The sequence below is a fragment of the Pangasianodon hypophthalmus genome, chromosome 10 (genome assembly GCF_027358585.1).
Source record: "Pangasianodon hypophthalmus isolate fPanHyp1 chromosome 10, fPanHyp1.pri, whole genome shotgun sequence".
Classification (NCBI taxonomy): Eukaryota; Metazoa; Chordata; class Actinopteri; order Siluriformes; family Pangasiidae; genus Pangasianodon; species Pangasianodon hypophthalmus.
The window spans coordinates 12865379-12891367 of record NC_069719.1 but is presented as its reverse complement, the minus strand read 5'-3'; the positions used below and the strand labels follow the sequence as shown (position 1 = coordinate 12891367).

The 25989-nt window shown below is 40.9% G+C and overlaps 1 protein-coding gene across 12 annotated transcripts in view; it reads left to right on the top strand.

Annotated features, from left to right (window-relative positions):
• syne1b (spectrin repeat containing, nuclear envelope 1b) overlaps positions 1–25989 on the top strand; it is a 73107-nt gene that overhangs the window by 3706 nt on the left and 43412 nt on the right. For 5 of the 12 annotated variants that reach the window (XM_053237317.1, XM_026933837.3, XM_026933831.3 and 2 more), the window contains exons 1-53: positions 2524–2971; positions 3964–4025; positions 6662–6757; positions 6935–7018; positions 7739–7831; positions 7928–8106; positions 8223–8419; positions 8802–8911; positions 9333–9365; positions 9592–9699; positions 9796–9933; positions 10261–10425; positions 11497–11609; positions 11706–11874; positions 11961–12057; positions 12358–12378; positions 12806–13008; positions 13295–13459; positions 13584–13736; positions 13816–13959; positions 14409–14576; positions 14724–14882; positions 15372–15536; positions 15681–15815; positions 16049–16207; positions 16339–16547; positions 16776–16884; positions 16974–17138; positions 17296–17463; positions 17572–17748; positions 17983–18123; positions 18234–18394; positions 19031–19181; positions 19269–19496; positions 19610–19708; positions 19863–20050; positions 20180–20303; positions 20386–20552; positions 20659–20812; positions 20906–21531; positions 21673–21852; positions 21954–22104; positions 22243–22401; positions 22512–22694; positions 22783–22884; positions 22973–23176; positions 23367–23574; positions 23708–23820; positions 23973–24178; positions 24349–24498; positions 24667–24958; positions 25038–25210; positions 25389–25698. In XM_053237317.1, the coding sequence (XP_053093292.1) occupies positions 2893–2971; positions 3964–4025; positions 6662–6757; positions 6935–7018; positions 7739–7831; positions 7928–8106; positions 8223–8419; positions 8802–8911; positions 9333–9365; positions 9592–9699; positions 9796–9933; positions 10261–10425; positions 11497–11609; positions 11706–11874; positions 11961–12057; positions 12358–12378; positions 12806–13008; positions 13295–13459; positions 13584–13736; positions 13816–13959; positions 14409–14576; positions 14724–14882; positions 15372–15536; positions 15681–15815; positions 16049–16207; positions 16339–16547; positions 16776–16884; positions 16974–17138; positions 17296–17463; positions 17572–17748; positions 17983–18123; positions 18234–18394; positions 19031–19181; positions 19269–19496; positions 19610–19708; positions 19863–20050; positions 20180–20303; positions 20386–20552; positions 20659–20812; positions 20906–21531; positions 21673–21852; positions 21954–22104; positions 22243–22401; positions 22512–22694; positions 22783–22884; positions 22973–23176; positions 23367–23574; positions 23708–23820; positions 23973–24178; positions 24349–24498; positions 24667–24958; positions 25038–25210; positions 25389–25698 (8493 nt within the window). In that variant the 5' untranslated portion in view covers positions 2524–2892. Of the gene's footprint in view, positions 1–2522; positions 2972–3963; positions 4026–6661; positions 6758–6934; positions 7019–7738; positions 7832–7927; positions 8107–8222; positions 8420–8801; positions 8912–9074; positions 9163–9332; positions 9366–9591; positions 9700–9795; positions 9934–10260; positions 10426–11496; positions 11610–11705; positions 11875–11960; positions 12058–12357; positions 12379–12805; positions 13009–13294; positions 13460–13583; positions 13737–13815; positions 13960–14408; positions 14577–14723; positions 14883–15371; positions 15537–15680; positions 15816–16048; positions 16208–16338; positions 16548–16775; positions 16885–16973; positions 17139–17295; positions 17464–17571; positions 17749–17982; positions 18124–18233; positions 18395–19030; positions 19182–19268; positions 19497–19609; positions 19709–19862; positions 20051–20179; positions 20304–20385; positions 20553–20658; positions 20813–20905; positions 21532–21672; positions 21853–21953; positions 22105–22242; positions 22402–22511; positions 22695–22782; positions 22885–22972; positions 23177–23366; positions 23575–23707; positions 23821–23972; positions 24179–24348; positions 24499–24666; positions 24959–25037; positions 25211–25388; positions 25699–25989 lie in introns of those variants that run through there. The other 7 variants (XM_053237320.1, XM_053237319.1, XM_053237318.1 and 4 more) reach the window with 6 other exon arrangements.

The window sequence follows — 25989 nt, the reverse complement described above, 5'->3', positions numbered from 1 at the left end:
GTATATTCTCTGGAAGAGGGAAATGAATGTGTCTCTGATAAACTTTGCATCGGTTGCCATGGTAGGAAGTTAGCAAATAAGGGGGTGTGTTAGTGAAATGAAGGAACGGCCTTCATTTGCAGCAGTTGTTAGTTTCAGCATTGAAGTGTGGTTTCCTCCTTAGTGGTAGCTGACATGCTCCAGTTAAGAGAGTGTGGTTAAATAGCATGCCATGCACTTACCACTACCACACCTGCCTCTCTGACCGTCTCTCTGGGTTAGAATTACAAAAGAGCAAATCATGCTTCTGAGTTCCGTATACTGTACTTGTCTGTTAAACTTGCTTATTAAAGTCATATGTTGTCTGTTGGAATCTGTTGTCACACTGTAGAGAGAGAAAACAGCCCAGTGCTGCTCTAGTCAGAGCAGCTTCCTCTAACTGTCAGGAGCAGCTGCCAGAGATTTCGAATGCTCTTCTGGAAAATTTGGATTTGGATGCATGATGATAATGAGAATACCTGTATAATGCATGCAGAAAACGTTTGTAGTCACAAACACTATATTACCACGTGAAATATTATACTGGTCCTATAGAAAATATGATATCTTGATTTTATTGGTGATTATGATGTGACGTTACAATGTATACTGGTTCACAGTAGGTTTCAAAAGAATCACAGGGGATGTACTGAGGCTAAAGGCATCAATAAAGATTTGGCTTTTACAGTGGTCCCTGATGGACAATTAAAACTTCTAGATCCCTTAATCCTTAATGTGAGCATCCTCACTCAGGAAACTACATCTACATCTGACCCACTGCCAGGGACGCTGTCTGTCTCTAATTTATGTTAAGTACCAAATGGCCCCGATGATTTGGAGAGCATAACGTCATTGAGAGCCTGGTCATAAGACTCATCTTCTGTAACTCAGGAGCACTTACTGTTGTTTTGCCTGTCAGGGGATGTGTAATTAAAGCCAAAGTCACAACTGGGGGCAGTCGTGGCCTAATGGATAGAGAGTCGGACTTACAACCCGAAGGTCATGGGTTCGTGTCTCAGGTCCGGCAGGGATTGTAGTTCGGGGGAGTGAATGACCAGCGCTCTCTTCCGCCCTCAATACCATGAGCAAGGCACCAAACCCCCCAACTGCTCCCCGGGCGCCGCAGCAAAAAAGGCTGCCCACTGCTCCGGGTGTTCAGGGTGTGTGTGTGTGTGTGTGTGTGTGACAAATTCCTAGTATGGGTCACCATACTTGGCCACAAGTCCCTTCACTTCAACTTGCATTCCTCACTGTAGTCTTTCATACTTCTTTAAGAATTATGGTACTTTTCTGAAGCTCTGAAGTGTTCACTATAAAGCGTGATCTTAGCCATGGGTAATACGATATGTTTATGCAACTTTGCTTGATCCAAATTCAAGGCCAGACAGCAATATATGCTTTTGCACCAATTTAAAAACATTGCATATGTATTTTTAGGGCAGTCAAAGGTGTGTGTTAATGTTTAGTAACTCAAGCAAGAATTAAGGGACTAGGCAGTAGAGTTGCACTGACTGCCCTTGTAAAGGGAGGTGGAAGCTGTGCCTTGTTTCTCACCATGTCTATCACAATACAGTTATTTGTAAACGTGAGAAACCTTAATGTAACAAGATTATATTAATTTATTAGGACATCTAGCTAAGCAGCAAATGACATTAGCCCTTATGAGCTGGAATTGTTGTTTTTCTGTATGTAGTGAAAGTACAAAGACAGATTGATTTATAATTACTAAAACTATGCAAGTGGATTAAGTGGTTAAGTGGATTTGTAGCTCAGATGCAGATTGCAAAAGTACTACTAACATTTGGAGGCACAACCTGAGATTAAATTATGGGTAAATCAATAGAACATATTTTGAAACTGCATGCCTTGAAGTTCAAGCTGTAATTAATTCTCATTGTGTCCACAACCGACCAGTAGCGACTAAGATTTTAGTGACAAGGCCGTCATAAATTGTTTTTATTAGCATAGGCAGGACAGAAGCAGGACCAAGGACCATTCGTAGGTCTAAGAGTAACAGGCCAGTTGCGGTAACAGTAAGATAGCAGGTGGCAGATGCATAGCAATGTTTACCACATAAATGATTCAGTACCTAGACTTCGTATGAACCTCCATGATACTCTTAGCTTGTTTTTGTTTCCCTTGTGTCAACAAAGCCTTTATTATACATTGTTTTGTGCAATATTAGGCCTTATAAATAGTTTTTTCCTTGGAAATGATTAACAATAGTTTGTGCAGGTTGATACACTCTCATGTATATATATACTTTTGTTTTAAATTTTATTTACCTTCATGCCGATGATAACTCGTTGGAAAAGAGTGTCTCTATTTGTAAAGTCTTTCTTACATCACAGAACTGGGTTACTTGTTTTGGTGGCATATCAGTTGGTAAGCTGTATAGCACTGGAGCTAGACCCGCCCCCTGCATAAACCAGAGTACCAGCCACCCTATGATCTCATAGCTCCCTGCATGCTGATTGGATGAGCATTGCTATAGATGATGAGGTGCCTGGGATGGTGCTGGAGGCTGAGCAGAGCAGCGGGGGTTGGTTAGGCACATCCACAGTAGCATGGCTCCTTTGCACCACTGACCACACGAAGCCGCCAGCCTCATAAAAACAGCCCTCCATTAAGGGCCTCTCCCCAGCCGAGGGGTGTGAGCGAGAGGGGGACAGAACAGGAAAGAGAAGGAGAAAGAGGGAGGGTCAGACTTTCCCCCGGGAAAGCAGTGCAGCCGGCTCTGTTTGGCTTCCTAAAGGAAAAAAAGGATAGCTGATCTTTTTCTCCCTCCTCAAATTTCCTATTTGGATGACATCTTCAGAGATACACACTCAGTGAGTGACACTGAGGAAAACAGCGAGTCTGCAGCACAGCAGAATGGCTCACTTTAAGGATGTAGCTGTGAAAAAGACTACATCTCTGAACCTGGTGACTGGATTCTTTCAGTATCTGCGTGGTAAGTGGTTATTTCTTCTCTCCAGAGACGGACGTGAGCGAGACCAACAGCACAGATTTATATGTAGTGTGTGCTGTGCTGTATGTAGGTGAAGCAGATGCATGAACAAGATTTGCAGTGACACAGCAGTGGGCCTCACTAGACATTGCTGGTCAGCTGAGATCCTCCTCCAGAGAGAGGTAATTACCGATCAGTGTCACGGCTCTCCTCTGCTGCTCATGTGCTGAGTTAGCACAGGTGTCTGCTGCACGTGTGCACTAATGTTAGCCGCATCCAAGTGCGCATGTTTGATTTAAAGATGGCCACAGTGTCTCAAAGCTGCACTGGCATAAATATTTGTTATGGGAAATCATGATGCTACATGGAAATGGCTTCCCATCAGCTGACTGCATGCAAGAAGAGGTTGTTGTCTCTTGTGAATGCATTTCATGTGAGCTGTTTGAGCCCATCTTGCCTAAGTGTGAATGATTTGTAGGTGGCCCGAACTGCCTAACATGACCTTGTATTGTAAAAGCACTTGGATATTTTATTCATTTTGTGTGCGCTGTTATGTTTTTAATCTGTAACAGCTTCATGTATGTGAATGGCCAGCAATGAAGAGCAATGTCATCAGTGATAATTACAGCTTACATAGTCTCCTGTACTTATGATAATGTATTACTATTTCTGTGTGCTGGGGTAGCTCCTGATTATATTGTCATTTGTGCTGCATTAGGATTTTATTTTCTACAGTACTGACCTGTTGAATAAAACGTCTCTGCCACTGTACACAATTGCATAGTGAGGTTTTGACATTTACTTCTGTAACAGCAGTGTATATATTTGGTTATTTTCAGTGTGTACTACAAAAAATATTTAAAGGAGGCTTAGTTTGTTGGAGAGGATGAACAATGCAATGAGCCTTAAATGTCTCGCTGACGATCTGGCAAGAAAGACACATTTATTGTCTGTGACATGGTTTGTGTATTTACCATTTTTTTCTTCTTTTCCAGATGAACAGGAGTTGGTCCAGAAAAGAACTTTCACAAAGTGGATTAATTCACATCTGGCCAAGGTAAGATTGGTTTCTAATACATTTTCATGTATGGTTTCAAGTCATGGCCTTGTTAAATCATCACCAGGTTTTAGCTGACGTGAGTGACATTTTCTGTTTTAGCATTAGTGTAGGTTCTTCCATTCCATACTGTTAATGTCTGTGGATAAAAAGATCCAGCTCTTTTATTGAGCAGCTGAGCAGTGGCAGCACCTTCATCCATGAATACAGAACAACTCATGTGCTTGGCTTTATGTCCTGTGGTCTTTATAGAAGGCAAGCAAGTGTATAATCAATAAAAGCAGCACTAATGATTAAAGGTCATTAAAGGTCGTATGCAGCTCAGAAGACAATAGATCAGATTTGTTGGCCACTGGTTGAATGCCACGCTATAGTTATAGTGAAAAAAAACTTGGAGTGGCTATTTATGTTTCATGTGCAGTGCATGAATAGTGCATTGTATTGGTCTCTCACCCTTTTGGTCAGCGTGGTGGTCTGGGCTTGTGCTGGTTGTCTGACTTTGTGTTTGTTTCCCTAGAGTGCGGTTAGTTTTGAAAGTCGGTATAACAGCAGATCCTCACCACAGAAAGGATTTGTTTGGTTTTGGTGACTTGTGTTCAAATGTTACAACCATATTTACACAGAGAAAGTTCTCTGTTTTCAGACCCAGTTTATGCAGGTGTTTTACTTGAATTTTGGGTGGCCCAAAAGTGATTTGATTACCCATGTGCAGTCCATGCCTCCGATGTTCCCAGATTTTTCTTGTGTAGAGTTTTTGTCACAGGAGTTTTTTTTTTTTTTTTTCAGTTGCGTCTAGATGAAAATGCAGACTAGCAGAGCAGATTTTTTTTTTCTTTTGTTAGCTGCAATAAGATGTATCATAAAAGCAAGAGACAAAAAAAATTCATTTTGGACTAATATAATGTACAAATGTGAGAGAGGCAGATATTCAGCTAACATCTAATAGTTGTCTACTGTAATATGTTGTGAATATTTTCAGACTGATTGTCCTGATCAGGATGGGGAAAGGATACCAGTTGTTACAATCACTTTAATCAAGTGATCACTGCAGATTTCTCAGTTTTATTCAGTATTGGTTCCACCCACATTAACTGGCTGCCAGCCTATAAAATAGCACATCCTGCATCAAGCACACTTTGAATATGTCTCAAAATGTGCAAGTTGAAAAGGCAGGGATGAATAATGTCTCTCAAAGAATTAGTCTTATTAGCATTTGGTGTTCCCACTGCCCAATGGAATGTGTGTGTGTGTGTGTGTGTGTTAGGCTTTGGAATTGTATGTGTGCAGATGGTGCACAAGAAGGCTTGGAACAATTCTCAGCAGGAGAAGGTCTGCTCCCAAAGCCTTTGGCATTTTGGATAGTGCTTTTGTATGACACATGAAAAGATAATATTAAGACTTTATAGTATTTCAGCCTTTTATGCTGAATAACTAGTGTTACAGTGTACCACTGCACTAGACAAAGACATTTAGGTTTGTGGCATCTCTCTTAGGGTGCTTACCTTATTGTTTATGATTAGTTGCTTTGGTGACGAGGCACTTTCCTGCCACATGAGAGAATAAGCTAGCAGAAGTGGTGGATTTAAGTATTCCAGTCAGACCCTGATTGGATTCAGAGGCCCTTTTGTTCCACAGGATTTGCCACAGAAGTTTAGAGCATGGCATTGAAAAGTATGGAGGAGTCTGTTTATGGCGGCCAGTTTTAGAAGGCAGTGCAGTAATACATTTTGATGCTGGACATGCACTGTTGCTATATGAATACTGATCAAGATGGGGAATACACTGAGAAATGTAGTTTTCCTCTGTCTCTCCATTTCCAGCTATGGCAAACAAACACTGCTGTCAGACCCTGTAGACCCACTTGCCCATTTGTCTCACCTTCAGCACTCGAGCAATTGAAAATAGGGAATTTTCCTCTACATGTTTTGGATTCACCATGAAAAGTGCTCACTGAGCTCTGACTCAGCAGTTATATTTTCTCATTGTTTCCATTTCCTTTAGCATTTTGTTCCCTAAATGTTAACCCTGTTTTCATATTCTTCTGAAGAATAGTCAGTGTAAGAGCATGTCATGTTGCATCTAATCAATTCAAAAACCCATTGTGCAAAGAATGCAGAATGAAGAGTAGTTAATAACTGGCACAAGAACTATTCTGGTAGTATATTATTTTTAAATTTGAGTTTTAAATTCTTGTCAGACTGCAAACAGGTGTTTGTAACAAATCAGTAACTGAAAAGGAGTTCAGCATAATCATGATAATTCAACAATATGTCTGATTAAAATGAGTGTAAAAGACTTAGACTTATCTTAGAATGAGCTCTTGTGGATGTACTATGTTGGAAAATTTGGAATTGTGCCATGTGGTAGCCTCCAGTCTCGGTTTTGCACACTTTGGCCAGTTCACAGCATGAACAGCATGGCTTTTGTAATTAGTGTTGAGAAAGTGAAGGCTGTTTACATGTTCCTATTTGTAATGTGGGTGCAAAGATGTTACAGGTCTTTGGAAAGCCATGCTAGTAAAATATGTCACTTCAACAGTTAGCTTATCTCTGTGGCAGTTTGGGAAAACCTGTCGAATGTCGCTGTGACTGTGCCACACATCTTATTCATCTAGATACTTTTTTTTGGTTCTGCAGCATAAACCTCCTTTAGAAATCAATGACCTTTTTGAGGACATCAAGGATGGGGTGAAACTGCTGGCTCTGTTGGAGGTGCTGTCTGGGCAGAGATTAGTAAGTGCTTCTATGATATATTTTTTCACTTTGTCTTACCAGAGCTACACATTACTCTTACATAATGTTTTGAGGATGTGTTGCAATTTAATTCATCCTGAGTGCAATTTCTATCAGTTGGATGGAGTGATTAATCAAATTTCATTCTGCTGCCATTTTGTGACCTTCCATTCACAGCCATGTGAACAGGGTCGGCAGTTGAAGAGAATCCACTGGGTATCCAACATCGGCACTGCTCTGAAGTTCCTGGAGGGCAGGAAGGTAAGCAGTCTTTCTGCAGCTCTAAGATAAATTCCCCTTTATCTAACACAGGAGTAACCTCGTAATGGCTATGCCTGGCAACCAGCTTTAACAACAGAAAGGGATATATTAAATCTACCCCTGCCCCACTAATATAACTCCATTCTTATTGTGCTGCAGCTTGAAATAATCATAAAACAGATATGGAGAATGTAGGTAAAACTGCCCCATAGTCAGTGTCTAGAGTGTCCAATGTGTTACTGCGCTCTGTCTCCTGCCATGCCTCCTCTCAGTCTGTGTACAGAGGATCTCCGGTTAGTATGTTTTTAGAGCTGCAACTCACTTTTTTGTTCATGGCTGTGTGCTCATGCCTAGCTGTTTATTCAGAGAAATTTTGGTTCTCTCCTACATAGTGTATCTACACTGCACTTGAGTCTTATTGGTTTGCTACAATATGCTAAATATTCCATTACAGAAAACAGACTACCGTGTAGTATTATTAGAACAAGCAGTTGAGAGCTTTCTGAACTGGCCCTTCACAAATGAAAAACATTTCATTTATTCCTTGTTGAATTCGAAGCAAATAATGAATGAGCTTAGCTTTTTTTGCCTGGCTTGCTTTTGTTGTCCCTGATTGCCAGTGATGACATTGACATTGCAGAGATTTGTGGTCTCTATGTTATATGACTGTGTGCATTGGAAAAATGTAAGGTTGAAGCTCGGAAATTTGTATTTTTACAGATCAAGCTAGTAAATATAAATGCCACTGACATCGCTGATGGAAGACCATCCATAGTCTTGGGGTTAATGTGGACCATTATCCTGTACTTTCAGGTAAACCCTATGACAAACCCTAGTCATAATATATCATCTTTATACTGTAAAAGGTCACTTTGTTCATCCACACACCTTTACTGATGCTTTCTGCAGATTGAAGAGCTGACGAGTAACCTCCCAGCCCTACAGGCCCTGTCCAACAGCGCATCCTCTGTAGATAGCATGGCTAATTCTGAGACCACAAGCCCACCCATGAAGAGAAAAGTCATCACCAAGTTCCAGGGCAATGCTAAGAGAGCCATGCTCCGATGGGTGCAGTGCACAGCAACCAAGTATGCCATGCTTCTTTTACATTACAGTAATTTTGGCTACAGAGGTACACAGTAAATAACACATCATCTACAAAGATGTGTCCAGTTAAAACATTTATTTTTGTTGTTTTCAAAAGCCGCTTGGGGATTACGGTGAAAGACTTCGGTCCTAGCTGGCGGAGTGGTGTGGCCTTCCACTCTGTCATATATGCTATTCGCCCAGACCTGGTGGACATGGAGCTTGTAAAGAGAAGAAGCAACCGTGAGAACCTGGAGGAAGCCTTTACTGTGGCAGAGAATGAGCTGGGCATCCCACGCCTCCTAGATCCTGAAGGTGCTTTTGTCTTATCCTGACTTATTTCATTACAAAATATTTCATCAAATATCTGCTGTTGATATACAAGATGACATGGTAGAGTTGTTAGGTAGGCTGCAGTATTTTATATATTTTACTGACAGCTTGCAGGCCTCATTATTAGCACATACAACTTCATATATAATCTATGCTGCTCTAGGTTGATGAAGAGGCTGGCCTGACATAATTACTGGATTTGTTAGCAGGCTAAATATAATGTAATTCTTTAGGGGCTGAGGATCTTTCTTATGCCTGCTGCACTGCATTTTGTACTTGATCGACACACTTTTATTGATTGTATTTATCCATCACATTCTTTAGATTGTTATAGTTTTGTTCTTTAACATTATGTTTTCTGCAGATGTGGATGTGGATAAGCCTGATGAGAAGTCCATAATGACCTATGTGGCTCAATTCCTTAAGCACTACCCAGACCCCCACCAATCTGAGACAGATGGACAGCAAGAGGAGGTTTGCTTTAGAGCCTTGCACCAAATGTCACCTGCATGCTCGTGTACTTACTAAAATTATGTAACTGCTTGCTGTTACTTAATCATGTCCCTGTGGCGCTTGTTTACCATGCAGTCCAAACCATCACAGGAAAGATTCTAGCCTTATACCCACCCTCCATGCTTCATCTGCTCATTTTGTCATGTCTTGTGCATTTTTAGCTGCTTCTTCATTCCATTCCAACTTTTGCCCTCTCTATCCCCATGTTGCAGGTAAGTGCTGAGCTCACTTTATGTCTGCTTGCATCCTGATTTAGTGTCTGCGGTGGACTCTCCCTCCATTCTCTCTTCTCTCTGTTTTGCTCTCTTTTCCTTTGTCTTTCCGCTAACATCTTGATGGTGTTGTGTTTGCATCTCTCTGTGTGCCTTGCTTTCCTGGACAGTATGATCCTCAAGACATTGAGCTAATGCTTGAGGTATGTGTCTGTTCTTGGTGATTAGTAACTGTGAAACATGTCTAATGAAATGGCAAATTGCTTAGGCCATCCTTTTTTGGTCTAATTCTGAGGATGTTACTTAAAATGTTTTCACATCTTCTAGGGGGTTCTGTGGGTTTTTCTTGTGTTTGAACTTAGCTACTTAGGTACAGAGAAATTGGTAATGAGGAACGGAGGTTGAGTAAAGATGTATATGTGTGTTCAGAGAGAGGAAAGAAAGATTCTACGGGAGTGGAAGGCTTGGTTGGATCAGCTGGAGAGAGACATACTCCGTGCACAAGGAGCAGAGGGCAACCTCACTGAAAAATATCAGGTAACTCAGCTGATACTGCAGGCTGATATCTCACATGGGGTTTCTGCTTTCTTAAATATTGAAGATTAGAGCATATCTATTTCTTTGGTTTATCAGGCCTTCAAGAACTTCCGTGTGCAGTATGAGATGAGGAAAAAACAGATAGAGACTCTGTTGCAGCCTGTGCATAAGGATGGAAAACTGTCTGTGGACCAGGCGATGGTGAAACAGGCGTGGGAGCATGTGTCTGTCCGGGTATACATCTCACATCATATGATCACAGTCCATCTGTTTAAAGACAAACACTTTTTGAACTTTTTGAGCTGTCATTGATTGTTACAAGAAGTAGTGTAAAGTGGAGCAGAGGCCATTCACTCAAAATTTGTTAATGGTGAAGGAGCAGATACACAGAGAGAGTTTTGTGTAGAGGAACAGAGTACTCCATTGAATTCACTCTGTCTACAGCTCAACAAAACCGTCATGTGGAGTAGACACTTGTTAACTGAAATATGGCGTTTTGGAAAGTTTACTGTATTAAAAGCATAACATTCCTTTTAATGATATTGGTGCTCTGTTTTGTAGCTTCTGGACTGGCATATCCATCTGGATAAGTCTCTGCCAGGTCCCCTGGGAGTGATTGGAGCCTGGCTGCATCGAGCAGAGCTCTCACTCAGAGAAGACATTCCCATTCAACAGGCCCATGAAGAGACGGCCAACATCATCCACAGGAAGCTGGAGCAGCACAAGGTACGCTATGCTGGAAATATGAATTATTTGACACCCTGTTTTCTCTTTTGGGTGGTACAGTGGAGCAGCAGGAAGTGTTGCCACCTTATAGCTCCAGGTCTCTGGTTTGACGTGTGGAGATTCCATGCTTATTTTCTCCATGCCTGGGTGGGTTTCTTCTCGGTTCTCTGGTTTCCTCCCACCTCCTAACGACATGCTAGTAGATGGATTGGCTATGCTAAATTGCCCCTGTGTGTGAAAGTTTGTGTGCATGGGGCCCTGCTATGGTCTAGGGTCCTATTCCTGCCACACACCCAGTGTTCCCAGGATAGGCCTTGGATCCAGTGTGACCCTGACAAGGATAAAGTTGTTCCTGAAGATAAATGAATGAATGAAGGTTTTCTGATTCTACATCACAGGTTTATTTATAATCTAAGGTATATGCTTGAAAAAGTACAGGTTAGATCTGTCCATAGTCCTGCCTACTCCTGCAATTATTTCTGTTTGTACCATCCTGCAATATTTTAATTATATTTTTTTAATGAACTCAGTTGGACCAATTCTCCAACTATAAAGAAATAAGTAATTTAAACATTGTTAAGTGATTTTCTTTAAACATATGAAACAGACCAATTTATTAAATTTATAATTTAGGCTACTGGCTTAGGCTGTAACAAGCCAAGAGCAGTTAGACCGAATCTGAATAAAATTTGCCCGGTGAAATAGCCAGGTCACTTTAATGTGAAAGGATGCTGGAATGTGAAAAACGGGATTGTGAATTTGCTTCAGACTGGGGTTCATTTCACTTCCGAGTTTATCCAGGTGTACCTTAATCATGTGAAGCATGTGAAGCAAAGAAAACTAGTGGGCAGATTTTGGTAGATTCTTTCTAAAAATCAAACTACAAAGGAAGAACTGCTAATTATTGGTAGTCCTTACACTAGTTATGTGCTGTCTATCTTATTTCTAATTTCTAAACACCTGAACAAGCCTGCACAGGAATAATGTTTTGTTTGGGTCTCACAGGAATCCAGTCCCAATGTAGACTAAGGTAATAACTGACTACTGATGCTGTAATTTTTGTTCTTCCAGGAGGTGCTAATACATTTGGAAGGGCACAGACAGACATTTCAGCAGATTCACAGGGATAGAGCAGTAAACGGTGTACCTGTACCACTTGAACAGCTCCAAGACATGGCAGAAAGGTGAGAACTGCTTCTCTTCAGGCTTGCTGAAACTGTGAGCACACACATTTAAACCTGTAGTTCAGTAGCATGTTATTAAAATACTACTCTCCACAGATTCAATTATGTGTCCACCTCATCTCATGTTCACCTAATTAAACTGGAATTCTGGGAAATGAAGTATCGTCTTATGGCATTCCTTATCCTGGCTGAGTCTAAGCTCAAGTCTTGGATCATTAAATATGGCCGACGGGACTCTGTGGAGCTGCTTCTACAGAACTACATTGTAAGTCCACAATTCTGTACTGTCTGAAAGAGTCTGATCCGGACCACACTAAACATGGATCATCATTAAACTTCTCTCCTATACAGGCATTTATTGAGGGTCACAAGTTCTTTGAGCAGTACGAGACAACATTTCAGACCCTTAAACAAGCTGCAGACGTCTACATTAAGTCTGATAGCTCAGGTAAAGTTAACCAATAATTTCAGTTTCTCCTTGTGTTGCGTAATGATTCTTCTATCATAATCATTTTTGATCCATAGTGGTACTATTTCTTATGATGTCTTAATTTCAAACAAAATTTGTGTGGTACAGTATAGTGTGTAAAAAAAAAAAATTGTACAGCCATTTTTCTGCTGCAATTATTTGTGTTTATAATAGTAGTAAAATTTTGTTCACTGGTGTTCAGATATTTAACCTGATAGGAAGGTCCCTATCCATATAGGCTGTATGTATCAGGGCCTAACTGTCAATCTCATATTCTAGGCTGTACAATCTCCAGGAGAGGTATGTCTAGAGGAATGTAGGCAGCTGCTACTAGACCCTACTAGACTAGACACTGTAATCAGTGTGCACGCTTCTGTCATTGACTGTGCACTAATATTTAATCTTTCAACCCAATTCTACTCATATAGTTTCACTCTATATCTGACTTGTTCACACGCTAACAACTATTGCCAACTCACTGTGATGTAGGTCTAATTACTTGGTACATTATGCTGTTTTATTGTAACCATGACCAGGATAGTGTTTACTGAAGATGAAGATTATGTTATATTACATATTTTGCATGACTTATAATCTAAAAATTTAAAACAATGCTCTCAGCAGTATTTTGTAACATTTTTCATGTTTCTTTATTTTTCCATTATTATGGGCAGAATAATTTCTTAATATTGTGTGAATGCACTCATAAAATGCTGTGTGGTTTCAGCTGAGGAGTGTGAGGGGATGAATAAGTTCTTAAGTGAGACGATGGCACAGTGGAGAAACTTGTCGGTGGAGGTGCGCAGTGTACGCAGCATGCTGGAAGAGGTTATCTCCAACTGGGAGAAATACAGCAGCAAAGTGGCCAGTCTGCAGGCCTGGCTGGAGGACGCTGAGCAGATGCTCAACCACTCAGAAAATGACAAACGTGTACGTAGAAAAGAAAGATATACCCTGTGCTTTCAGCTGCCACAATTTATTGTCAAGTTGATGTTGCATGTGCATTCTCAGATTTTTGTTACCATAACTGTTGTCTTTTGCTGACAGTGCTTTTGCTACTATAATATTTAGCATTGCACTTTTACATGTTTGACAAACTTTATCTCAGCTGTGACAGTTTTTTTTTTTTGCCAAATGCCTCTGATTGTTTGACAACCCTTGGTCACGGTTGAAAACTTTTACTGAGCTTGAGTTTGGTGTCTAATATTCTTTGTAGGAATTCTTCCGGAACCTTCCACACTGGATACAGCAGCATATGGACATGAACGATGCAGGGAACTTCCTGATTGAGACTTGTGATGAGACTGTATCTAGAGAACTGAAGCAGCAGCTGCTCCTCCTCAATGGCAGATGGAGGGAGTTGTTTGTCAAAGTCAAACATGTATGTGCTATTTAACCTGCTGGTTCACTTCATAAATTACATCACTCAATACATGACCTACAATACAAGTTTAATTCCATGTCCTGCAGTTGAGATTAAATACCACATTTGTCTCTACATGCAGTATGCAAGAGCAGATGAAGTCGACAAGCTAAAGAAAGACTATGAGGATGGCATATTAGCTTTAAAGATTTTTGTAGACACATCAAACGAGAGGATGAATACTCCTGTTCAAGTGTCCTTTTTGAACATTAGAACATTTCTTCAGGATATTGAGGTAACATTGACATCCAAGGAGGTATTAATAAAATATTTTTTTCCAAAAACATTTACATTTCAAATGTTTATTTCCACAGGATATCAAACATAAAGTGCCCTCGATGGAGGCAGTGTATAAAACAGCCACACGCAACGCTCAGCAGCTGACCAAAGACACTTCTCTGGAAGAGATCACAGACATGCTGGGTGTCATGGAAACCATTAAAGAGGAGCTTAGCAAGGTGCTTGTCTCATGCCTTGTTCAGACCTGGTATTTACATCCATCTCATATGATCTAATTAGCCGAGACTGATAGCCGTTCAAACCTGGTATTTTCCAGGTGTGTCTTGACGCATCTCCAGTGGCCACTCGTGATCACATTTGGGTTGCAAAAGCAACCCAGTGTCATTTCAAAACCAGACCCAAAATACTAGTTTTTATATTTAGCTATTGGGTGGCATTTCCTGATTAAATAACTAACTTGGCGCTCACATCGGTTGACTGAAGGCTACTCATGCTGTCCTCTAGTGTTTTGTGCACAATTTGCACTTTCCACTTGTGATCCAGTCACCTGAGACAGATGTTAATATCAGGTGTGAACAGGGCCTCAGTGTCTAATCTGCTCTGTTACATCAAACAGGTTTGTCATTTTTTATTTCCTCACTAACATTATGACCCTTCTGGATTTTAGATAAGGGAGAAGGTTGTGCCTTTGTTGAGGGACTCGCAGGCCTTGCTGCCTCCTTTAGAAGAAATGGAGAAGCACATCACTGGGTTCTATCAGTCTCTAGAGAAGGCCAGTCGCATCACCAGTGCACGCGACTCTGAGACTCCAGGAGACTTCCAGCAGAAATGTCAGGTGATTAAGGTCATGGGTCACTAATAGAATGTATTGCAAAGTGACATACACTATATGGCCTACACAAAATGCCTGCAAGTGAAAGATTTGAAATTTCTGATTTGAAATCTGATTTGGGACTATTGCTATTTTTTTGTCATACTATAGGAACTTGTGACATACCAGCAAAGCTGTAAAAAGTGTCTTACAGTGATAGATAAGAACCATCAGATCATAATGAAAGCCCTAGAAGTTAGTAAAACCTTGAGGCACCTGGACACATCTCTGCTGCAAAAGAGAGTAGTTGAGCTTGAGACCTCCTCACAGGTGAGCATTGCTCCATTTTCCTTTAACAAAGGTGTGTGTGAGTGTATGTGTGTGTGTGTATGTGTGTGTAGTCTGTCCAGAGAGCTGGACAGAGTAAAGGACTAACGTGCTGCGGCACCGGTCCCCTTAGGTAGAGATGAAGGAAGGGTTAAATTCTGCTGGCACCACTATCAGCAGGTAGTCAAATGGCTTTGTGGATAATGTAGGAAACTGTTAATAAAATGAAAATAGACCAGCACGTTGATGAAAGACATTTGAACCTGTAAGCCTGCTCAGAATTTCTTTACAAGATGTTCATGGCGGATTTTTCCTTAAAGACACAAATAATTCATAGGGAACAATCTGTTTAAAATTATACAAGCTATAGTGAACAATTTAAAAATGTATTCTTCCATACTAAATATCTAACTTTCTTATACAACATATTTGTGACTTTACATGGGTAATGTATTTCAAGGCAGAATTTTTTGTGTATTGATATGCCTAAAGGCTATGGTAGAAGAGACCACTGAGTGGAAGAAGCACGTGGAAGCCAACAGCAGCTTGATGAAGCGGTTTGAAGACTCTCGTCTGGAGCTGGAGAAGGTTCTTAAAATAGCCAGAGTTTGCATGACAGAAAGAGGAAACCCAGAGGACCTGCTCAAAAAGCACACAGTAAGAGGAAAACCTCTATTAAATCTGTGACTGGGGGGCTTAAAGTAGGCCAAGGGCAAAATTAGCACCTCATTTAGCCACAAACAGAAATACTGTCTCTGGGGATAGTTGTACGTGTAATTTTTTTTGTTTACTTTTCTGCAGGAGTTCTTTGCACATCTTGATGAGCGAGTCCTTAATTCATTTCTGAAGGCCTGTGATGAGCTTACTGATATTCTGCCTGAGCAAGAACAGCAGAATCTACAGGAAACAGTCAGAAAACTGCACAAACAGTGGAAGGTCAGTTGACCTTATTAACCTGCAGCTACACACATAACCCCATAAAGCCACATATAACGTTTTAAAGAATGAACTTATTTGTTAAATTTTTTTTTGTAATTTAGTCCTCTTTTCTTGTAAATAAATGTTAATATTTTCATTGGCACAAGACACATTAGTAGGGGTCAGTAACAGAGTTTAAGCATTCAGAAATTGTAGGAAGTTCTGTCTAATAGCCTTATTTCTGTCCTCAGGATGTACAGACAGAGATCCCGTATCACCTCCTGCATCTGAAAGTGGAAGTGGAGCGCAATCGTCTGATGGCCTCTCTGCAGGAGTGTGAAGCCGAACTGGCCCGAGAGAATCGCAGCTTGCCAGGCATGGGCAGCGAGAGACTAGTGAAAGAGCACAGGGTGAGAGTCTCTCAAGCATAAAAATTATTTGCCTTATTGTCTGATTCATTAACTTGAATATATAGCATTATGGGTACCTTGTTACAAAAGGAACTTTGCAGGTGGTTCTGATGCCAGGTTTTTGTGTATAGGCTTTTTTCAGGGACAAGGGCCCTCAGATGCTATGTGAGAAGCGATTGCAACATATGGAGGATCTCTGTTTGAAGCTGACAGACAGTGAGCAGGCACGCCAAACTCTGGAAAAAGCTAGAACTGCATTTGCTGAGGTTAAAGATGAGATAGAGAGCACACATCAGAAACTCATGCAGCACCCTGACAAATGGAAAGAGTTTAACACCAGGTGAGGATTTTCTCTTCTTTTCGATATTGTAACACATCTGCTGTCAAGCCCCGTTTCTGATGCATCACCAGTTTAGTTCCGTATAGGGCTTGTAAGATCTGATCTTAGTCACAGTGACTGAGTATGAATATGGATTACAATGTGCTGGGTATTTTATGCTGAGTGTTATGTATGAACATTTAACAATATATGATGGTTTTAAATATTCCTTTTTCTGTCTTGTTACAGATTTTCTGAACTGTCTGCCTGGCTATCTTCAAGGGAAAGCCAGCTCAGGCTTTTGCGAAACCGTGCTAGTGACCCCAGTAAACTCAGCGATGTGAAATCCACTATAGAGGTAAGACAGAAAAAGCAAGATGTGAAGGATGTGGGTATACACTATATTAGACCAAAGCAGCTCTGTAATCTTCTTCCATTCACTTACAGAGTTTAAGGAATGACGCAGAGCTACAGGAAGGAAATGTGAGCTGGCTGAAATCTCGTCTGGCTGTGCTAATAGAAATCAGCACTGTGAGTGATGCCCAAAGGCAGGCAGCTGCCCTCACCAAACTGTCCACTGACTTCAAGAGCCTTCTCAGTTCCCTCTCTGAGGTAAGACTCATCAAGGCAGGTGAGCTGCTAGGGCTGCTCATCCCTTACAATTATTAATATATCATTCTTCATTCTTAATTAATCAATTTCCCATCTGCATCTGCCTATTTTGGTCCTTTTGGTACTATTGGTTCAGTAAGAAACTGTGTGTGTGCAGTCTGAGAAGGTGGCATTGGCAGTTGGAGATTGTGTGCAGTTCCAGGAGGAAGTGAAGAACACCCTGGATGAACTAACACAAGGTCAGCAGGAGCTGCAGGCAGAGGTAACAAAGATCCTCAACTCTGAGTCTGCAAAAGAAGCTCAGCAACTGCTGCTCATTCACCAGGTACTGCAATTTCATATCTTACAGGTTGCGTTATAATAATTAGGGTTTATGGCCCACTAAAATCCCAGGTCATTTGTTTAGTTTACGTTGGTCTCTTCTACCTTACAGCAACAATTGAAACGTCTGCGACTGAAAAGGAGGGACATGCAGCAACAGATCAGCCGAGGCCAGCAACTCCAAGTTCAGGAGGGCTTGGGGGAGAGACTTCAGGACGATCTGCACAAATTAGATACAACCCTGAGCCAGATGGACCAAAGCATGGAGGCACAGGAACAGAGTCTAGAGGTGAGTTAAGGCATAATATCTCCTCTAGAAGGTAACATGCCCTGTGTCATCTCAATGATCCTTTATATATATATATATATATATATATATATATATATATATATATATATATATATATATCCAACATTATTGCTAAAATTAATTCATTTTTCTCAACAAGGGGTAAAGAGTTTCCTTACACTTGATATTTTAAGAGAAACTTTCCATAGCTGCTCTTCCTCACTGTGCCTATAGGCAACACTGGCGTCTTGGCAGGAGTTTGACAGCCAGCAAGCAGCAGTTGGGGAGTTTTTGAGCAGAGCACGCTCAATCACAGAGAGAGAGATGACTTTCAGTAGCCCAGAGAGCTTAACAACAGAGCTGAAACAAGCTACGGTGAATTTCCACTTGAAATGGTTTTTGGAAAAGAAATTCTTGTCTTTCTGTATTTGTGTATCTTCATATATGTATTGCTTCAACTTAATATGTCATTTTGACTGTTTTAGGAGCTGCTGAAACAGAGTGAGACTGAGGCAGAGTTGGTGAACACACTACTGAAGAGGGCTGCAGAGATCCAGCTTGGTCCTAAAAATGCTTCTCTGCTCCATACACAAGCTCACTCCCTCAGTGACCAACTGGACAAAACTGTGGCTAGCCTCAAGAAAGAGTAATACCTGCATACTTGCATAAAGACATGCATTACTTTATTATATAAATATATTATATTATTATATATTATATAAATACTTTATATATAAAAGACTCTATCCCTCAAATTTGCACTGCTTCTGACTTTTGTGATTTCTTCTTCTTATTATTATTATTTATGGTAAATGAGCTTTGCTGATTTTGAGACTGTAGTTTGTAATTAATTTGTGTGCTTCCACATTATAGTTTTTGGTATGTTATTGGCAAATATAAGTGGCAACTTTATCTAGCATTAATTTTGTTTATAAATGCTTTGGCCTAAAGTACAGTATAGTACTTGCTGTGCAGCTAGGCTACTGGACCAGCAAGATCATAACATTGTAGTAGATTATAATTGAAGGAGTTCATAAAGGGATTGGAAGAAATTGGGAATGTGTGTTTTGAACAGATGTTTTTTTTTTTTTTCAGAACTGCTGTTTCACCAGAGCGTGAATTAACTTCATTAGCATCATTAGCATTATTATTAGTAGAAAAGGTGTCTGTAGAAAACCATTAATTGATTGAGGCTTTTTGGCAGCAGTCAAAATTTATGTTATTACTGTCTTTGATCTGTAATAATACATGGGATCATGCTCTGTATGCTCTCTGGTTTTAGTGTGAAGACTCTTGAGGACATAAAAATTCAGTGGGACTCATTTGAGAGTGAGTTTGATGCTTTTTCTTCATGGATCTCTGAGAAGGAAAAGGAGCTTGACTCACTAAAGAGCTCTATTGAACCACTGGAGCAGCAGATCAGTACTGCTAAGGTACGGTTAAGGTTCCAGTATGTAGTACTCCTTAAATTTTATATCATTGAATCATAATGTTTTGTTTTTCTTTACTTTGGTGGCCAGGCTGTTACAGCAGAGCTACAGGAGCGAGCAGAAATTCTGTCCCAGCTGGAAGACAGAGCTCAGGCTCTATCCCAATTTGTATCATCAGGAGAATCTGCACGAATCAAAGCTCGTCTCACGCAGATTGGCAGATACTGGGAGGAACTTAAGGAGAGCATGGAGCATCTGAATGGACAGTTGGAAGAGAGCTCCGGTCACCAGGAAAGGTTTAATACAAACCTTCAACAGGTAGATTTTCTTAATTTTTTTTAATCATAGTACATCATGAGAAATTGAAAAAGTCTATATAAAAATAAAAATCAATATTATTTGCTCAGCCTCTGACTCCAATTCAATTCAAGGTGCAGTCAGAGATTGATGCCATTCAGAAGAAACTGGACACACCTCTCACGTCCTGTGCATCCTCATCTGATACCTATAAAGCTCTACAGGACCACATGGTATTATTCACGACAACGCAATCACAACTGTGTTTCCCACATTGAACTAATACTGTGTGTCGACATGTATCATGTTCAAGAGAAATAAATGTAGGTAAACAATGCATATGCTTGTACTTTGTTTGGAGATTTTTTATTATTATTATTTTTTTAGGATGTGTTCCAGTCTCTGGAGAAGGTGAAGGCCACTTTGCTATCTCTGTGCGCTGGAGCCCGCAGGCTAAGTGAGCGAGAGAAAGCTGAAAGAGCAGTAACAGATCTACAGCACAGATATGAGCAGAGCCTAAAGCAGGCCAAAGACAAACAGAGCCATATGGAAAGCCTGTTGTCCCTCTGGCAGAAGTATGTTAACTTTCACTTTGAGTTCATTTACAAAATGTTCTCCAAATTTGTGATATATTTAAAAGACATTTACCATATTACTAACTACAAAATATTATGGAATCTCAGTGTTTTTATATTCCTCCTCAGGTTAGAAAAAGACTGCTGTTCTTTGCAATCATGCCTTGAAAGCTGTGAGTCTGTGTCTGCTTCTGTAAGCCAGAATCTCACTGCTGACAAGACAAAGCTTGAGGGAGAGATAATGGAGCTGAAAGTAAGTAACAAAAAAAGGCTCACTCTTAACTTTTGTTCAGAAATATGGAACATTGGTGGTTAATAAAATTTACCTTTTCTAGCACCTTCACTCTGAGCTACAGTCTTTGGAGTCACTATATGAGGGACTGTTGGCCCAAGGTCCAGGCCTTTACTCCACTGCATCAGATGAACAAGTGAAGACACTTAAAGAGGATCATGAGCAGCTTAAGAAAAGATGGTGCTCTCAAAGTACAGCCATACCCCACAGGTCAGACATACAATAAGACATGTACAGTATGTTTTAAAGATGTGGTGGCTGATGCTATGATAGCTGACATACTATAGTAGAGTATTTAGTTGTCTGGTCTTTATAGGATCCAAGTGCTTCAGGACCATATGTCACGGGTGGAAGAGCATGAACAAGCGCTGCAAAAGTTCTTCAAGTGGGGAGAGTCTTTCCTCTCATCTCTTCACTCATTCTCCCAAGTGAATATTACAGATTTACAGTTGATTGCCATAGAAATAAAGGTATGTTCCATCATCACTCTTATCAGTATAGCGTCACCATCAGTGTCAAAAAAGCTTTGGCATTGTGCAATTGTTTTATTTTGTCTATGGCAGGAGAAGGCAGAGGTGCTTCAGAGTGAGAATAGTGAAAGAGAGCATCTCCAGCAGCAGACAGAGTCCTTGTGTGCCTCCTGTGAGCCTGTAGAGCAGCATTATCTACAGAGCCGTCTGGAAAACAGCTTGCAGCCCTACATGCAGGCCCAGCAACTGGTTATGCAGCGAGGTGAGAGTGTAGAGAAGCTGGAGGCTTTCCTGCAGACCCACAATGTGGCTGCAGGTGTCCTCCGAGGCCTCAGACACACAGTGGAGAGTGCCGGTAGCTGGGACAAGAGCCGTGTGGATGAACTGCAGCGAGATCTAGAAGGAATCATTCCGGATATCAGCCGTCTGGAGTCGCTAGCCATCAGTCTGGACAGCAGTCTATGCAAAGCCCACCTCCACCTGGTTGACGCAAAGGAGGTTCGCATCTTGTGCCGGTCACTGGCTGACACATTGAGCACAGAGTTGGATGGAGTGAAGACATTGCTTGGTTCCAAGCAGAGTGAGGCAGAGGCTCTGGGGGCTCTGTGGACCTCCTTCAGACAGCGCAAAGAGCAACTGCTAAAGAGTGTGGAAGACATTGAGGAGAAGGCTGACCAGCAGAGTCTTAAAGAGCCCAACCTGCTCACATTACAACAAAGGTAAATTTTTTTAAAACACAAAATCTTTTATCTCTTCACTCTTTTAATTATACATTTGTGTTAGATATGTTGATTAGTTGCCAACAATAAATTGTGCTAGATTTATTTTTAAATAGACATTCTGCATGTATTGGCATATAGGCTGAGGTTCTTTAACCAGTTGGAGGATGAACTGCAGTCACACCAGCATGAGGAGCAGTGGCTGAAGGATAAAGGGCAGCAGCTGTCACAGAGAGATGCAGAGCTAGCAGGAGAGGTGCTGAGGGAGATCAGTCTCCTCAAGACCACCTGGGAGGACACCAAGAAACTTATTACAGAAAGGTAACCTGCCCTTTTCATTCGCTCTAATCTAATCATGCCATATATATTAGCTCTTTCTTAAATTACAGGATGTTTAATCCTTCTTATTTCTCACTTTCTAGGCAGGAGCAGTGCACTGCCATGATTGAGCTCATGAAGGACTATCAGAGTCTGAAATCCTCTATTAATACAATAGTGGAAAATGCTGAGACTGTAGCTGTCAACAAACTTGGTCTGAAGGACCAGGAAGACACCAGGAGGTCCCTGTCAAAGGTAAGTCTTAATGCATAATGTTGGTCCATACTGCCTTTTGAAAAAAAAATGCATTTCCACTTACTGAATATAATTTTGCAGTTCCTGACCTAATGTTGGTACATCAACAAAACTGATTGGTTTCTTTCTTTCTTTCAGCATGAAGCAATTAAGATGGAACTGACAGCTAAACAGGGGGAACTGGACCTCTTCTCAATTAAAGCAAAGCAACTCATGTGTGAATTAAACAGGATTCCAGACTGTCAAACTCAAGTAATAAAGACAGAGATGGAAGCTGTTGTGGATCAGTGGCTAGATGTAAGTGTGTGGCCACACTAATAAAAGCTCTTCCACACTTTTTAAGTAAAATTGTATTTTGGTTAGGTCCTTGTAGTTTTAAAATCAGTATATCTACTCTCTACCTACAGGTGTCTGAGAGAATTGAGGACAACCTTGAGAAACTTAGAAAGTGTTCCTCCATATGGGAGGATGTTTACCATATCAACGAGGAGATTGATAGCTGGTCTAACAGCTGTGTGATGGAGCTCACAGACAGCCTCAACAAGTTCAATGACAGTCAGAAGACTGAAAATCGCCTTGCTGAAGTTAAGGCATGTGTTATGATGGAGACATATTGTGCTTACATCATATAGTAATCAGTCTGCTGGTTTCGGATCTAATGTTTGTCTGCCTGTGCAGGTTGAGGTGGAAAAGAAAGAGAAGATGTTAGACACAATACAAGCCAAAGTGTTGGAGCTGAAACAGCTTTGTAATACCAAAGAAATCCCCACATCACTGCAGGTATAGTTTGTAATACAGGTCCATGAACATTTAGGTCAGCATGAGTATATGGTTGTATGCACACCTTTAATCTCAAATTCTCTGGCAGGTCATGGAGGCAGACCTGCAGAAGAAGATAAACAATGTGCAGGAGTTGTGTGCACAAGCGAAGAACAATCTGAGTGATTTCTGCTCTCAGAAAAAACAGCTAGAGGACTTCCTTTCCCAAATGACTGAATGGTTGAAGACAGTGGAGAGTTCTTTGCGGGACACAGCATCTGGGTCACCTCCAGAAGAGATCTGCAGAGTAAAGGTACAAAAAAACATGTAATTCTTCATGTTATGCCCCATTAAATTTGACAATCATAGTTGTACTACATAATAGTGTGTAGTAATCAGATTTAAATTGAAGCTGTGTGTCACACTGATATCTTAAATTGTAGTCATTTGTCTTAATATAGTTTACTTTCAGTTGGGTATATACTGTTTTTATTTTTTTGTAGGATATACAAAAAGAATTGCAGAACCAACAGGCAAGTATAGACTCATCACGAGAGAGCTTGAACACCCTTTGCAGGAAGTACCCTTCTGAAGAGCTGGCGAGCCTTGGGACTTCTTTAACTGATCTCATCAAGAAATATGAAACTGTCAATCAGCTGTGTGTTAAAAGGTTGGGATCAATGCAGCAAGGGCTACAGCAGCTCTTTAGTGGTGAGTGATGCCAATCTCTAATTGAAATCAGTGAGCTTTTTTTTGCTATTAATAGGTACATTATGGTAGGTTCATATTATTTGTTAGTCATTTTCACACTTCACTGCTTTCTCTTTATCTTACATCTCTCTAGATCTTTTGAAACAGTTTCACACTTGGCTCTCTGGACAAAAAGATATAGTGAGAGAATGCTCGGATTATTCTGGGGACATCAGTGTTGTAGAGCGCAAATTACAGAAGCTGAAGGTACATCTCTTTCAGGTCATACATTACATGTAACATGTCTACTTCAGTCTATATCACGTTATTGTGTAAAAAATGGAATTGCTTTTAAAATTTTTATTATGTCTTTTACCCTAAAATAAGTATTTATTTTTTTGTGCTCTTATGTTCTACAGGGGGCTCTAGAGAGGGTTGAGGATGGAGAAAGTCGTCTAATGGAGGTGTGTCAGGAGGGGGAGAAACTCCTGCTTCACCTACCTAAGGCCAGTGCTGGCCAAGTGCAGCAGAGCCTCTCGTGCATCCAACAGGACTGGGACACTTATGTGGAACAGTGCAGGCTGAGCCAACAGAGGCTTGAGGAAAGTGCTAGTCTGCTCAATGGGTGAGGACACAACCCTTATTACATGGTACTGAGTATTTCTGTTGGATTATTGCTGTAGTGGTTGGGCAAGTGTTGGTTGGGCAAGTGTTTCTCTCCAAGTAAAGAATGGTAGGTACCTTTTCAAATACCTGATTCTAGGGGTAAATTCTTTTTTTATATGCATGTACCAGCTTTGAGAACAATCTGCAGAGGCTGAGTCGCTGGCTGGAGCGTATGGAAGTGAGACTGAGCACAGAGCTGCCAGAAAGCAAACATGGCGAGCAGGAGAAAACAACACTAGAGCGAGTTGAGGCGTTTTATGAGGAGGCCCTGAAAGAAAGGTCAGATATTAGTTCAATTAATGAATTTCTGTGTAGATACTTTAGGTAGGTGTTGTCCATGCAGATAACGCATGTTGGAGAAAAGGTGATACAGAAATTTACAGAAGCTTAATTTCACCTGTTGATGATGTTATTATATATCAATTGTTGATATATTTTCTCCTGTAGGGATTCCTTTGAGAGTCTGTGCCAAGAAGCTCAGACTCTGATTGAGGGAGGTCGTGGCAGTGGTTCTGAGTTGCGGGTGTCAACACAGCTACAGATGCAGCAGCAGACTCTGCTGAAAGCAGTGAGAGAACGTCTGCGCAGCTGTCAGCTCAGCCTGCAGGAGCAGCAGTCTTTTGATGAGACACTGCAGACCACATGGGCCTGGCTCAGTAACACACAAGAACGGCTCACAGCACTCAGCAGCACCTCTGGCAACAAAGAGACTCTAGAAAAGAGGTTGGGGCTTGTACAAGTAAGTAATCTCATTAATATTCACTCATCACTCATTACAAGGAATTGCGGTATTGAAAAACTGTTTAATTGTGTTACAGGATATCTTGTTAATGAAGGGAGAAGGAGAAGTGAAGCTGAATATGACAGTAGGGAAGGGTGAGCAGGTTATGAAGAACTGTAATAAGGACAAACAGAAGGCCATCCGCTCTCAGCTTCAGAGTCTGAAAGATTCCTGGGCTAACATGCTTATGACTGCCATGAGCTGTCACAGGTATGGTTATGCTAGTGCACCAGGTGCAAAATACTAATTTGCTGCTCAGTGAGATTTATTCTTCTGATATATAAAGGTAAAATGTGTACTGAAAATATGGAGTTGTTGGTAAAAAGTGATAAGAAATACATTAACTTTGTTCACACGTTTCTACTCTGCTTTTGTATCTGTGTGACAGTCGTCTGGAGTGGACAGTGACCCAGTGGAGCAGCTATCAGGAAGGGAAAGCTCAATTGCAGCAGTGGATGGACACAGTGGAGCAGGAGGTTGAAGTCACTCTTCCTCAACAGCCTGGATTGAAGGAGAAGGTCTCTCTGCTGGAGCGCCTGCGGGCCATAGAAGCTGACATTGATAGCCATTCAGCAGCACTCAGTCGCCTGAACGAGAAAGCTACAGCACTGTTTGAGAAAACTGGAGACCAGGCCTTTGCAGAAGAACCTAGAGCAGAACTCAATGCCCAGTTCTCTGACATCACAGCAGTTATCAAGGTAAAGTTGATGGCTCTGTTACCTCTAAATTATTTCATATGTATTTTTAAAAATTTTATATGATCCTTTATTATTTTCATTTTCGATGATTTTAAACAAATATATTTAAGTAAGGGTATGCAGTATATTAAGAACATATGTTATGCTAACACACATACACATTCAAGTCCATAAGTATTTGGACAGTGACACACTTTCGGTAATTTTGCCTCTGTACACCACCACAATGGATTCGAAATGAAGTTGTCAAGATGTGATTGAAGTGTAGACTTTCAGCTTTAATTCAATGAG